The 13,733-nt window shown below is 49.7% G+C and overlaps 1 protein-coding gene across 6 annotated transcripts in view; it reads right to left on the reverse strand.

The window, feature by feature from the left end:
* The window catches only part of FYCO1 (FYVE and coiled-coil domain autophagy adaptor 1), a 79,474-nt gene that overhangs the window by 4,574 nt on the left and 61,167 nt on the right, over window positions 1-13,733 (reverse strand). For all 6 annotated transcript variants that reach the window (XM_040246797.1, XM_040246796.1, XM_040246792.1 and 3 more), the window contains 2 exons: window positions 10,856-11,066; window positions 1,172-1,281 (listed from right to left, as the gene is read on the reverse strand). In XM_040246797.1, the coding sequence (XP_040102731.1) occupies window positions 1,172-1,281; window positions 10,856-11,066 (321 nt within the window). The remainder of the gene's footprint in view (window positions 1-1,171; window positions 1,282-10,855; window positions 11,067-13,733) is intronic.

Here is a 13,733-nt window from a genome sequence, read left to right on the forward strand (position 1 = left end):
CAAGAATCCTGCTAACACAGGGTATGTTCATGTTCCTGGGGGAAGGGCACGGAAGGGGAAAGGTGGGGAGCCCATTCTTCCAAGCTCTCCCTTGGTGGATGCCCGTGGCCACACGCCCTGGGAGTTCAAGGCCCTGAGGTGGTGAGAGGGTGCACCCCAGCTTCTCACCTACTTAATAGCTATTAAGTTACTGTGCTTAAAGCCCAGCGGGCTGGCAAGGGCACCCATGGGGAGGGATGTGGCCGCTAGCTCAGGGCCCTGCTCAGAGAGGACGTGGCTGGATGCTGACTAGACAGGCCTTATGAATGAAGCGAGCCCCTGCTAAGGGCTTACGCTGAAGCCAGAATAGGGACAGGTGCCCGGCAGCCCTCACTGCGGCACATCTCCGTGAAGCGGGGCCCTGGCTCGAGGCAGACGCGCAGCCGGCGTTGGTCCGCTGTTCTACTTCCTTTCCTGGCTGCCCCTCCAGCCTCATCTCCATTCAGCCCATCCTCCTGACCCCTCCACCTTGCGCTCATTCCTGGACCTGCACCTGGAGCTCTGAAGTCGAGCTCCCCAGAGATGGTATCTGTTGCTCCGCTCCCTGGACAAGGGGGCCTAGGGGCCTGGCCTCACAGCTCCAGTCCTGATTAGCTCTGGGCCTTCATTACTTCACTCCTCTCTCATCCATCTATTCACCCATCCGCCCAGTCCTTCCACTGTATTTGCTGAGCTCTTCTCTGGCCTGGGCAGAGGGCATCAGGACGGCAGAAGCAGAAGAGCATCCCGGGTAAGAGCCTAGAGCCTCGAGCCAGGCCACCTGGGTTCAAATCCAGCCCCACCACCAGCTGTGTGACTGGGAGTGCCCCTCTTCTAGGTCCTCAGTCCCTTCGCAGTAACACGAGGAGAAGGACAGTCCCTACTGCACGGGGCTGCTGTGCAGCTGAAAGCAGTAGTATTAATAAGAGCAGAGGGCAGAGAACACGCTTAACCCGTGGTGAGACTCAGTAAGTATCAGGCTGTGTGTTTCACATGCTACAACGGACACTGGAACACCAGAGTATAGGTCTAAAATGAATGAACCACTGATAATCAGGGACTGATAATTAAACAACTGCTTTTAAACGTCCACCTCTGTCCTTGAGGTGGGGTGCCGGGTGGGTTCATCCGGACGCTGACCGAGGCGGCCTACCTGGAAAAGGTGTTGTCGAAGATGAGTAGGTAGATGCCTGGTGTGCGGACCTTGAGCTGGCCCTGGATGTTCTCCTTGTGGGAATTGCAGCGGGTGGTGGGAATGAGCACCTGGGAGGGCAGGCAGACGGGGAAAGTGTCACAGAGGCGGAGAGGGCACCACAGAGCCTCTGCGCAGACTCTTCATTTGGGGAAGGAAACTGAGGCTGAATGCCTTGTGAGGTCACAGCTGAGCCTCATCAGCCCCCACGTCCGGGGGGTGTCCTTCCACATGCCCTGGGTTTGTCAATAACTTACAATGGGGTGGGGACCAGTGTAGACATGAGTTTTGCCAAAATCATGATAGGTCAGCATCCTGAAAGAATGGTCCCCCCAGCCCCCTGTGACCATGGCCAGCGCCAGAACGCTCTACTCTCTGGAGAAGCAGCTTCCTCCTGGCTTCGGGAAGCAGAGGCGTACTCCAGGTGGAATGCTGCCTGGCCCTTTCCTGTTGGTGCTGGAACCGCTGCCCTCGGGGTGTCAGAGGACAGGCCCAGCCCTCCATCCATGTCTCTCGGGCACTCTGTGAAGCTTCTGGGCCTACTTGCCTCCAGGCTGACCGCCCCTGGCTCCACCGTGGCTTCTCACTGGGCCCCAGTCAGTCCCTATGTCCAGGAGCCCTTTTCATCTTTCCAGGTCTCCAGCTTCCTATCTCCTCTGCGAATGAGAAATTAATCCCAGGAGACACTTATTTTCTGAGAACACTGTTCCCAGGGCCTCACTGTCAGAGGCCAAGTCTGAGCACATGGTGTGAGCTGGCCAGGGCCGGGGCTGGGGTACTGGGATGGCCAACCTCTTCCCCACGGGCACTCTTCAACCTGCTGGCCAGGTGAGATACTTTAAAACTGAAGATATAATAGGAAGTAACACAGGGCCAGCCAAAATTAAAAACATTTTTGGGAGGGCTTCCCTGCGGGTCCCAGTGGTTGAGTATCCATCTGCCGATGCAGGGGACATGGGTGTGTTCCCTGGTCTGGGAAGATCCCACATGCTGAGGGGCAACGAGGCCCTCAAGCCACAACTACTGAGCCCACGGGCTGCAGCTACTGAAGCCTGCACACCTGAAGCCTGTGCCCCACAACAAGAGGAGCCGCCGCACAGCAAACAGGAGCCCCCGCTTGCCGCAACTCGAGAAAACCTACAGGGGAATGCTTTCAACCTGTTTAAAATGACTGACCCCCAAACACAAAGATGTGATTACTTTTTCACCTCAAGGGTGAACACAGCTGCCTATTTCTTAAAATGCTACATGGTGGTCACAAAGTTCCCAAAGTGGGGCAAGTTCCCACAAAAAGCTCTGCCCTTCAGGATCTTGTAGTTTAATGGTGATAACAGATAAGAAAACATTCAGTTGTGCTGGGTGAGACTGTCACAATAGGTGTACTGGGGAGGGGTGCCTATCCCAGCCTCTCAGTGGGTGGGAGGAGAGGCAGAATCAGGGAAGACTTCCTGGAAGAGGCAACAGTGAGCTTGGACAATTTATTTAGTACAGTCCATGGGGCCTCAAAGAGTCAGACACAACTGACTCACTCACACAAAGTGTGAGTGCACACACTTCTAACTTATTTGTATCTTTACATCTAAATTTTATTGCTTGTAGGCATGACGGGGTTGGGACTTGCTTTTATCCAGCTTGACAATTCCTGCCTTTCAATTGGGATGTTTACCCAACTTACATTTATGTGACTGTCAATAAGGTTAGGTTTGAGTCTCTCATCTTACTGTTTTTTATTTGTTCCATCTGCTGATTGCTCTCTTTTCCTCTCAAAGCAGTAAGCTAGGGCAATTTCAGGGCTCAACTTGTTCTATCAAAGATCACTGTCCATCATCTCCTACTGTACAGTGACTTAAAAACTGTTGCTTCTCATATTTTGTCTGTTTTGGTTATTTCTTGGGAGGGTAAATCTTAGCCATTCTCCCGTGGTTTTGAACATGTTGTCCCCCTGCCTGGTGTGGCCAGCGAATAAAAATAAATAAATAAGAGGCTCAGGTTGGATCCCTGGGTCAGGAAAACATCCTGGAGAAGGGAATAGCAACCCACTCTAGTATTTTTGCCTGGAGAATACCATGGACAGAGGAGCCTAGTGGGCTAGAGTCCATGGGGGTTTCAAAGAGTCATATATGACTGAGCAACTAACTTAAAAGGATATAAAAAGATACACCACGCTGCTGCTCAGTCACTTCAGTCATGTCCAACTCTGTGTGACCCTGTGGACTATAGCCCACCAGGCTCCTCTGTCCATGGGATTCTCTAGGCAAGAGTACTAGAGTGGGTTGCCATGCCCTTTTCCAGGGGATCTTCCTGTCCCAGGGATTGAACCCAAGTCTCCCGTACTTCAGACAGATTCTTTACCACTGAGCCACCAGGGAAGCCCCATACCATGCTAACACTGGTCAAAAGAAGCTATATTAATATCAAAGTAGATTTTATATCAAAGAACATGGCCAGGGATAGTACCATAAATGATAAAGACAGCAATTCATCAAGGGAACATAACAATCCTAAGCACTATCTATTAACTTGATCTAACTCGTATTTATAGGTCACTCCACCCAACAGTAGCAGAACACACATTCTTTTCCAGTATCAGTTCAGTCATTTACTCGTGTCCGACTCTTTGTGACCCCATGGACTGTAGCACACCAGGCTTCCCTCTCCATCACCAACTCTCGGAGCTTGCTCAAACTCATGTCCATCGAGTCGGTGATGCTATCCAATCATCTCATCCTCTGTCGTCCCCTTCTCCTCCCACCTTCTATCTTTCCCAGCATCAAAGTCTTTTCAAATGAGTCAGTTCTTCACATCAGGTGGCCAAAGTATTGGAGTTTCAGCTTCAGCACCAGTCCTTCCAGTGAATTTTCAGCACTGATTTATTTTAGGATTGACTGGTTTGAACTTTTTGCTTATCCAAGGGACTCTCAAGAGTTTTCTCCAACACCATAGTTCAAAAGCATGAATTCTCAGCACTCATCTTTCTTTATGGTCCAACTCTAACATCCATACATGATTACTGGAAAAACCATAGCTTTGACTAGACAGACCTTTGTTGGTAAAGTAATGTCTCTGCTTTTGAATATGCTGTTTAGGTTTGTCATAGTTTTTCTTCCAAGGAGCAAGCGGCTTTTAATTTCATGGCTGCAGTCACTGTCGATAGTGATTTTGGAGCCCAAGAAAATAGTCTGTCACTATACCAAGTGAAAATTTCATGCAAAGATGGGCACAAGAAAGGACAGAAACGGTATGGACCTAAGTAGAAGATATTAAGAAGAAGTGGCAAGAATACACAGAACTAGACAAAAAAGATCTTCACAACCCAGATAACCACAATGGTGTGATCACTCACCTAGAGCCAGACATCCTGGACTGTGAAGTCAAGTGGGCCTACATCAAGTGGGCCTTACAAAGCATCACTACAAACAAAGCTAGTTCAGTTGAGCTATTTCAAATCCTAAAAGATGATGCTGTGAAAGTGCTGCACTCAATATGCCAGCACATTTGGAAAACTCAGCAGTGGTCACAGGACTGGAAAAGATCCGATTTCACTCCAATCCCAAAGAAAGGCAATGCCAAAGAATGCTCAAACTACCACACAATTGCACTCCTCTCACACACTAGCAAAGTAATGCTCAAAATTCTCTAAGCGAGGCTTCAACAGTACGGGAACTGAGAACTTCTAGATGTTCAAGCTGGATTTAGAAAAGACATAGGAACCAGAGATCAAATTGCCAACATCCACTGGATCATCAAAAAGGGAAGAAAATTCCAGAAAAACATCTACTTTTGCTTTATTGACAAAGCCTTTGACTGTGTGACTCACAACAAACTGTGCTTCACAGTTTTCACTCTCTTCAAGAGATGGGAATGCCAGACCACCTTACCTGCCTCCTGAAAAATCTGTATGCAAGTCAAGAAGCAACAGTTAGAACCGAACATGGAACAACAGACTGGTTCCAAACTGGGAAAAGAGTACTTCAAGGCTATATATTGTCACCCTGCTTATTTGACTTATATGCAGAATACATCATGCAAAATACCGGGCTGGATGAAGCACAAGCTGGAATCAAGATTGCTGGGAGAAGTATCAGTAACCTCAGATATGCAGATGACACCACCCTAATGGCAGAATGGGAAGAGGAACTAAAGAGCCTCTTGATGAAAGTGAAACAGAGAGTGAAAAAGCTGCCTTAAAACTCCACATTAAAAAACTAAGATCCTGGCATCCGGTCCCATCACTTTATGGCAAATAGATAGGGAAACAATGGAAACAGTGACAGACTTTTCCAGCATACTTGGAATAATGGCTAGGTGGACCACATTCTAGGCCATTAAGAAAAATTACATTTAAAAGGATCCAAACTATAAAAAGTGTGTTTTCTGACAATGGAGTTAAGTTAGAAAAAAACTGCTGTTGTCTAGAAAATCCCCAAATATCTGAAACTAAATAACACATGAGTCAGACAAAAGTCAAAAGGGAGACCCCAAAGGCCCAGAGAGACAGTGCACACAGTAGGCTCCTGACACCACGGAACCCCGGCTCTGACTCCAAGCTGCTGGTGGCGAGGAGCAGGACGGGCCCAAGACAGGCCTGGAGGGGACCGAGATGCGCGAGGGCCTCCTACGTGTGGGCTCTGCGGCAACCTCCTCTACCAAGTAGCACATGGTATCTCATCTTACCGGTTTATAATATTCTAGTTCTACAGGGAACTGAGAATCCTGGGAGGTTGAGTGGTTGGGTCTGCTCCTGTGATCCATAACCTAAAAGTTTTGAGCCTGGCCTGAGATATTTCAGCAAGCACACGTAGGAGGACGTGCCAGGGAGAAAGGCTTGCAGTTTACACAGGGACGCCTGTGTGCCCCGCACCTCAGCCTTCCCACATACTACTTTGATTACAAAGCAAAAGCCAAGAGCTTGGCAAGGCAGGATCCTCTGAAGAGGACATGTAAGATAATACTCTATTTCTTTAAAACAGTCTATAGACTTTTTGTTCATTCCAGCTTCTGTTTTTTCTACCATGGTCAAAATCTGTAAGATTTACTCGCTATTACTTTAATCAACCAAATTATCTAGGGGAGCCAAAGGCTCTGGTGTAAAACTGTGGAAAATCCTTTAAGAGATGGGAATATCAGACCTTACCTGCCTCCTGAGAAACCTATATGCAGGTCCAGAAGCAACTGGACATGGAGCAACAGACCGGTTCCAAATTGGGAAAGGAGTACGTCAAGGCTGTATACTGTCACCCTGCTTATTTAACTTACATGCAGAGTGTATCATGTGAAATTCTGGGTTGGATAAAGCACAAGATGGAATCAAGATTGCCGGGCAAAATATCAGTAACCTCAGATATGCAGATTATACAACCCTTATGGCAGAAAGCAAAGAGGAACTAAAGAGCCTCTTGATGAAAGTGAAAGAGAAGAATGAAAAAGCTGGCTTACAACTCAATATTCAAAAAGCTAAGAACATGACATCTGGTCCCATCACTTCATGGCAAAAAGATGGGGACACAATGGAAACAGTGAGAGACCTTACTTTCTTGGGCTCCAAAATCACTGCAGGTGGTGACTGCAGCCATGAAGTTAAAAGACTCTTGCTCCTTGGAAGCAAAGCTATGACAAGCCTAGACAGAGTATTAAAAAGCAGAAACAAACAAACAAAGTAATAAAATAAAAACACAAAAAGCAGAGACGTCACTGTTCCGACAAATGTCTGCATAATCAAAGCTATGATTTTTTTCAGTAGTCATGTACGGATGTAAGAGTTGGACTATAAGGAAGGCTGAGCGCCAAAGAATTGATGCTTTTGATCTGTGGCGCTGGAGAAGACTCTTCAGAGTCCCTTGGACAACAAGGAGATCTAACCAGTCAATCCTAAAGGAAATCAACCCTGAGTATTCATTGGAACGACTGAGGCTGAAGCTGAAGCTCCAACACTCTGGCCACATGATGTGTGAGCCCACTCACTGGAAGAGACCCTGATGTTGGGAAAGACTGAGGGCAGGAGGAGAAGGGGTCAAAAGAGGATGAGATGGTTGGATGGCATCACTGACTTGAGTCTGAGCAAACTCTGGGAGATAGTGAAGAACAGAGAAGTGTGGCATGCTGTATGTAGTCCATGGAGTTGCAAAGAGTTAAACATGAGTGAGCAGCTGAACAACAATTGGTGCCAAGGCCCATACAGCTGAGGTGACAGGAGATGACTGGGGTCCCATGTAAACCTGAGCAAGACAGGTCTCTGCTGTGTGAGCTCTGGGCCCATCCCGCATCAACCTCCCGTGCTTGGACAGCTGTGACCTGATTTACACCACTTGTCTGCAAAACAGTCCAGTTGGTTTTACTGCTCTCTTGTGAAACTCCAGTGGCCTGGGGCCCTGGTACAGAGCCATGATTCTATGCTAAATGGAAAAAGCCAGTCACAAAAGGCCACATAATGCATGATTCCATTCACATGAAATGTCCGGAACAGGAAATCTGTAAGAAGGTAGGCTGGTGATTCCTGGGAAGAGGTTGCGGAGTGACTGCAAATGGATACAGGGTTTCTTTTTGCTTTATGCAGTGATGAAAATGATCTAAAATTAGACAGTGGTGATGGTTATGCAATTCTGTGAATAATACTAAGACAACTGAATTGCTAAGATAACTAATACTAAGATAACTGAACATTTTAAATGGGTGAGTTACATGTTTGTATGTAAACTGTATCTCTTCAAAGTTATTTAAAAATAACAAGTCAAGCTCCCTGTCCCAGCTCCTTCCCTGACTCTCAACAGCCCCACGCAGGCCTCTGGCTTCTCTGGGCAAATAGACAGGCAGGGCCTGGCTCTTGGTCCCTGACTCGCCCCAGGCTTCAGACCAGTGGTCTGCATGCGGGTGGCCTCAGGTCCGTGATTTACTGCTTCTTTTGTCAAGCGCATCCCAAACTCACCATCTCTCATCTCAGTGTCCAGGCCCGGCCTTGATGGAGGGGTGGTCCCGGGTGGGGCATATCTGATGTGCCCTAGAGACGGGACTGGCCTGCCATGCTGTTCCCTCTGCCTGGACGCTTCTCCTTTAACCCGTGCCCCCTCCCCCTCCTCCCAATAGCTTCTCTTGGTTTGGCCCAGGAGTCTCCTGGTCTGCTAATGCCCCCCAGGCTGGGTGAGGCGCCCTTCTTACTGCTCCCCCACCCCCCGCCCGGTGCCACCCCATCATGACAGTCGCCACCTGGAATCACAGTTGTTTCTTTAATAGGGCCTCTCTCTGATGATCCTCTGAACTCCTCAAGGGCAGATCCCAGCATGGCCCTTCTCTCCTGATCCTCAGTGGGCCCTACAGAGCCCTCTATGCCACGGAAGTTCAGTGAGTGGTTGTGAACTGAGTGCAAGGAGCCAGCCCAGTTCCTGATGTCTGAGCCTCCGTCACCATGAAACCTAAGTGTGGCGAGGTGCACTGTGTCCTCTGGTTCCCACAAGGTCCAGGCTGGTCAGGGCATCACCCGGGGAGTCCCCAGGCGAAGCGCGGAAGAAGTGAGTCTGGGCACAGACTCTCCAGGCTGATGTCTGTCCAGGACCTCAGGCAGATGCAACAGCAACCCCACAGCGGGCTGGGGATGGCAGAGGAGCCCCGTGAGCACCCTCTCACTCACCGTGAGCTTCTTCTGCCCCCTGGCGACCACTGTGGGAAAGACAACGGCTGCCATACCCTCCAGACAACAAGGGAGCCCGAGATGAGGACTCTGACTGAGCTCCTGAATCCTGGGAGGAACCAGCTAGGTCTTTCAGAGCCATGGGATTAGGCAGGTGAGTGACTGAGCAAGGGGACAGGTGTGGACACAGGATTTGTCTGCTCCCTCTCTCACCATGGACACCCACCTGTGTCTAACCTGGGCAGACGCAGTGCTTAGGCACTCAGCGGGCCTTGGGAACATGAGGTGAACGGCAAAGGTGCTGTGGTGAGTTCTGGGCAGTGCAGCTGTTTGTTAGAGCAGAGATGACAAGCCCACTGCTTAAGCTGCTCAACCAACTAACTGCCCAGGCAGGCTGCTCTGGCATGGCTCAGCCTGTAACCTCTCTCCAACCACAGGCCCAGGACCTCCCAGGTGGATATCCAGAATTGTTCAGAAAGGAAGGGGTCCCTACATGTGCGGCGAGGTCATGAGCCCGCAAAAGGAAAAGACGGGCAGGGCAGTTTTTAAATAAGAACGAGCATGAAACTCCGTTCAAGAAGGCCAATTCAGGGGGCCAGATTTCAATTTTAGCCACGAATCTGAAGAGGAGAGATATGACGAAGCAATCTGTAATAAGCAGGTACCACAAGGACAGGAACGGCAGGAGAGAAAACCCAGAGGGACAGACGTCCCCCTCCCCCACGTCAAATAGCAGACGTGGATGCTGGAGCCGGAGCGGCGATCTGCACCCAGCGCTCCAGAGCCTGGCCCTCCTGGGGCCCTGGGCCCTCCCCAGACTGCGACTCGAGCCCCTTAGGACTCCCCAAGGACCACAAGCATGCGGACTAGTGGATATCATCACAGAAACTTCACAGAAGGCTTCTTTCACACCACTTCAAATTGCTCCTCTCTAGCTTCATTCTAACTGACTCCAGTGTTCTTGCCTGGAGAATCCCAGGGACGGGGGAGCCTGGTGGGCTGCCGTCTCTGGGGTCGCACAGAGTTGGACATGACTGAAGCGACTTAGCAGCAGCAGCAGCAGCAGCAGCAGCAGCAGCAGCAGCAGCAGCTTCATTCTTAGAAAATGGAGACGTTGTACTAAAAGCCTGGGACGCAGCCTGAGCTGCAATCCAGCCTGTGTGTCTGTCCTCATTCCTTCCACTCCCAGTGATTTCCGGGGAACTCGAATGTCCACGCAAACCAGCTCTCCCTCCATCACCCCTCGCACCCTGCCTGCAGAGACTCAGGCGAGGAATTCAGACTCCATGCCCCGCCCCACCCCACCCCCCAGGCCTATCCACTGTCCTGGGCTCTGCACTCCACCCCATCCGTTCTCCTGACTTCTTCCCCTTGATTGAGACCAGTGACTCTCAACCTTGGTGCCCACTGGGATCACCCAGAGATGCCTGGGTCCCCCTGAGTGATTTTGATTTTGGGGTCTGGGTTATGGACTCAGAAGTGCATTTAAAAATGTTTCCTGGGTGTTTCTAAAGTGCAACCAAAATTGAGGACGATGGTCCCAGCCAGTCAATGTCATCCTTTCATGCTTAGGATATCTTAGTTCATGAACTGGTGTCTGCTACCAAGGTTCCCAACCCAACCACCCAACTGACACAAAGGCTAGGAGTCTCTTTTGACCTATCTGAAGTGAGACGCTGAATCCCTAAGCTCAAAACTGGAAGCAGAGATCTTGGCCACCACCTCCCGTGATTACTCACTCTTGCTCTCCACGACCCTGTTAAAATACAATCCTTAACCTGAGTCACACATCTGTATTCCTTTCAGTTTCACCTACCGACCTATCCCAAGGTCTGTCTGCAGCTGACCCAGGAATGGCCTTCAGACGTTGGGAGACAGTTCTCAGGCCCTTCCGTCCCAGCTGCGTCGCCTGCTCTGCCTGACGCAGGCCGGTGGGCTTTTCCACCCTGGTTTCCCTCCGTCCTTCTCAGAACAGTCCAGGGAAGGGCTGTCTGGGCATCCTGCTGGCAGGGAGCCGGCCTCACCTTACACTGATCCAGCGGCGTGTCCTCGGCCTCCTGGAAGACCACGCTGAAGGAGATACTCTTGGGGTCGGAGGAGAAGACCCAGCTGATGGTGAGGCCTGCCTCAGCCACGGTGATGGGGATGAGGCTGTAGGTACTGGATCTCACAAACAGCTCCCTGCTGCCCTCCCCGAAGTTGGTGATCTCTTCCACCGTGAGGGGTAATTTTATCCTGAAACATGAATGCAGAGAGGGGCTTAAACACAGCAGGCAAAGCGCTTGAGTCCACTGGCCATGTTGCCTGTAACTCAGAGGTGACTAGAGACAGCTAGAGGCTGCTGAAGGGCGGCCAAGCCTTTGGTCACCATGACTGACAGGCTTAATCGTGGGAGAAACCCTGATGTGCAGCCCACGCCATCAGCTGTTTCCTGAGCACTTAACTATTAATAGATGCCTGGCATAGATCGAGGCACTGGGGACACAGGAGTGAAAATTATAGACGACAATCCTTGTCTTCAAGGAGCTGGTGTGGTCCCTGCAAGCGGGCGGGAACCGAGACGCCTGGGCTGCTCTGAGCCCCTCGAGGGCAGGAAGTGTGTGCCGAAGCCTCAGCTTCCACAGCTCTCCTGTGGCTGCCCTCTGCCCGGCGGTCCACTCTCTCTTTCTCCTTCCAGTTCTTCGCTCCCTGGCTTTTACCTGTTTAGTACCCGCAGAATGCACACCCACGGTCTGAAACTTCCTGTCCTTTCTGTCAGTGATCTCTCTTTTCAGCAGAAATCTGGGACCTGCCTTGAGATTTCAAGGGGGCACCCTGACGTGCATTTCTTAAATACAAATGCCCTAGACTTGCTAATGCAGGGTAGGATGAGGGCCCTGGGGAGAGAGGCTTCTGGGGGCTGTGTCCCTATTCTCCCTCTCATTAGCTGGATTAACAGCCAGTTCCAAAAGCTTAAAGGTTTGGGGACAATGAGTTCCTTGGCTGGACAGAGGGCATGGTGCTGGTTCCTGCCACAGGGCTCAGCCTCAGGCTGCAGCCAGGGACGACCACGCCTGCCTCTGGCTGGTGTGAGAATTACGTCAGACAATAAACTTGCCTGGAAGGGCAAAGTCTCCCTCATTAAGGGCCGTGCCCCATGTGGCTCTGCAAATCCAGAGGCAGCAGGTGAGTCAAGGCCACGAAGGTGGGGCCTCCAGAGAGGAGCTGCAGGTCGGGAGCCAGGAGCCCGTGGCCTTGCTCTCCTTTCCTCTCCTCTCCTCAACCGTGAAAGGGCTGACTCTGCTCGCCAGCTTCAGGTTTGTTCTCATCTACACACGAGGAAGCTAAGATTCAAAAAGACTCAGAAAGACTCTGCCTAGGTCCATACAGGTCTGAGCCAAAGTCACTGCCTTTCCACTATACCAGCCTGCCCTTTGTGAAGAAAAATACTACTGCCCCTTTAACACAGGGGTGGAAACCAAAATTCAGGGAGAGTGGGTAACTTGCCTAAGACTGCACAGGGGTGCAAGGGGTGGTGCTAAAGGTTCCAAAGGTGTAGAGGTGGCTGGGAATACTGGCCAAGCTTTGAGAATGAGAAGACTAACTGATGATTAAAAATCCAAAATACTCTAAAGAACAGCTCTGATACAGCTCATTCACACGTGAAAAATTTAATTCCATGGACCATTTTTCCATGTGTTAAATTAACTTTTTGGCTGATAATAGTTAAAAACGTAAAATTCTCAAAGAGATGGGAATACCAGACCACCTGAACTGCCTCTTGAGAAATCTGTATGCAAGTCAGGAAGCAACAGTTAAAACTGGACACGGAACAACAGACTGGCTCCAAATAGGAAAAGGAGTACATCAAGGCTATACTGCACTCATCTACACACTAGTAAAGTAATGCTCAAAATTCTCCAAGCCAGGCTTCAGGAATACGTGAACCATGAACTTCCAGATGTTCAAGCTGGTTTTCGAAAAGGCAGAAGAACCAGAGATCAAATTGCCAACATCCGCTGGATCATCAAAAAAGCAAGAGAGTTCCAGAAAAACATCTATTTCTGCTTTATTGACTATGCCAAAGCCTTTGACTGTGTGGATCACAATAAACTGTGGACAATTCTGAAAGAGATGGGAATACCAGACCACCTGACCTGCCTCTTGAGAAACCTATATGCAGGCCGGGAGGCAACAGTTAGAACTGGACATGGAACAACAGACTGGTTCCAAATAGGAAAAGGAGCACGTCAAGGCTGTATATTGTCACCCTGCTTATTTAACTTATATGCAGAGTACATCATGAGAAACGCTGGGCTGGAAGAAGCATAAGCTGGAATCAAGATTGCCGGGAGAAATATCAATAACCTCAGATATGCAGATGACACCACCCTTATGGCAGAAAGTGAAGAGGAACTAAAAAGCCTCTTGATGAAAGTGAAAGAGGAGAGTGAAAAAGTTGGCTTAAAACTCAACATTCAGAAAACGAAGATCATGGCATCTGGTCCCATCACTTCATGGCAAATAGGTGGGGAAACAGTGGAAACAGTGACAGACTTTTTTTGGGGGGGCTCCCAAATCACTGCAGATGGTGACTGCAGCCATGAAATTAAAAGACGCTTACTCCTTGGAAGAAAAGTTATGACCAACCTAGATTGTATATTCAAAAGCAGAGACATTACTTTGCCAAGAAAGGTCCGTCTAGTCAAGGCTATGGTTTTTCCAGTGGTCATGTATGGATATGAGAGTTGGACTGTGAAGAAAGCTGAGCGCCGAAGAATTGATGCTTTTGAACTGTGGTGTTGGAGAAGACTCTTGAGAGTCCCTTGGACTGCAAGGAGATCCAACCAGTCCATTCCGAAGATTAGCCCTGGGATTTCTTTGGAGGGAATGATGCTGAAGCTGTAACTCCAGTACTTTGGA

The sequence above is a fragment of the Oryx dammah genome, unplaced genomic scaffold (assembly GCF_014754425.2).
Source record: "Oryx dammah isolate SB20612 unplaced genomic scaffold, SCBI_Odam_1.1 HiC_scaffold_9, whole genome shotgun sequence".
NCBI classification, from domain to species: Eukaryota; Metazoa; Chordata; class Mammalia; order Artiodactyla; family Bovidae; genus Oryx; species Oryx dammah.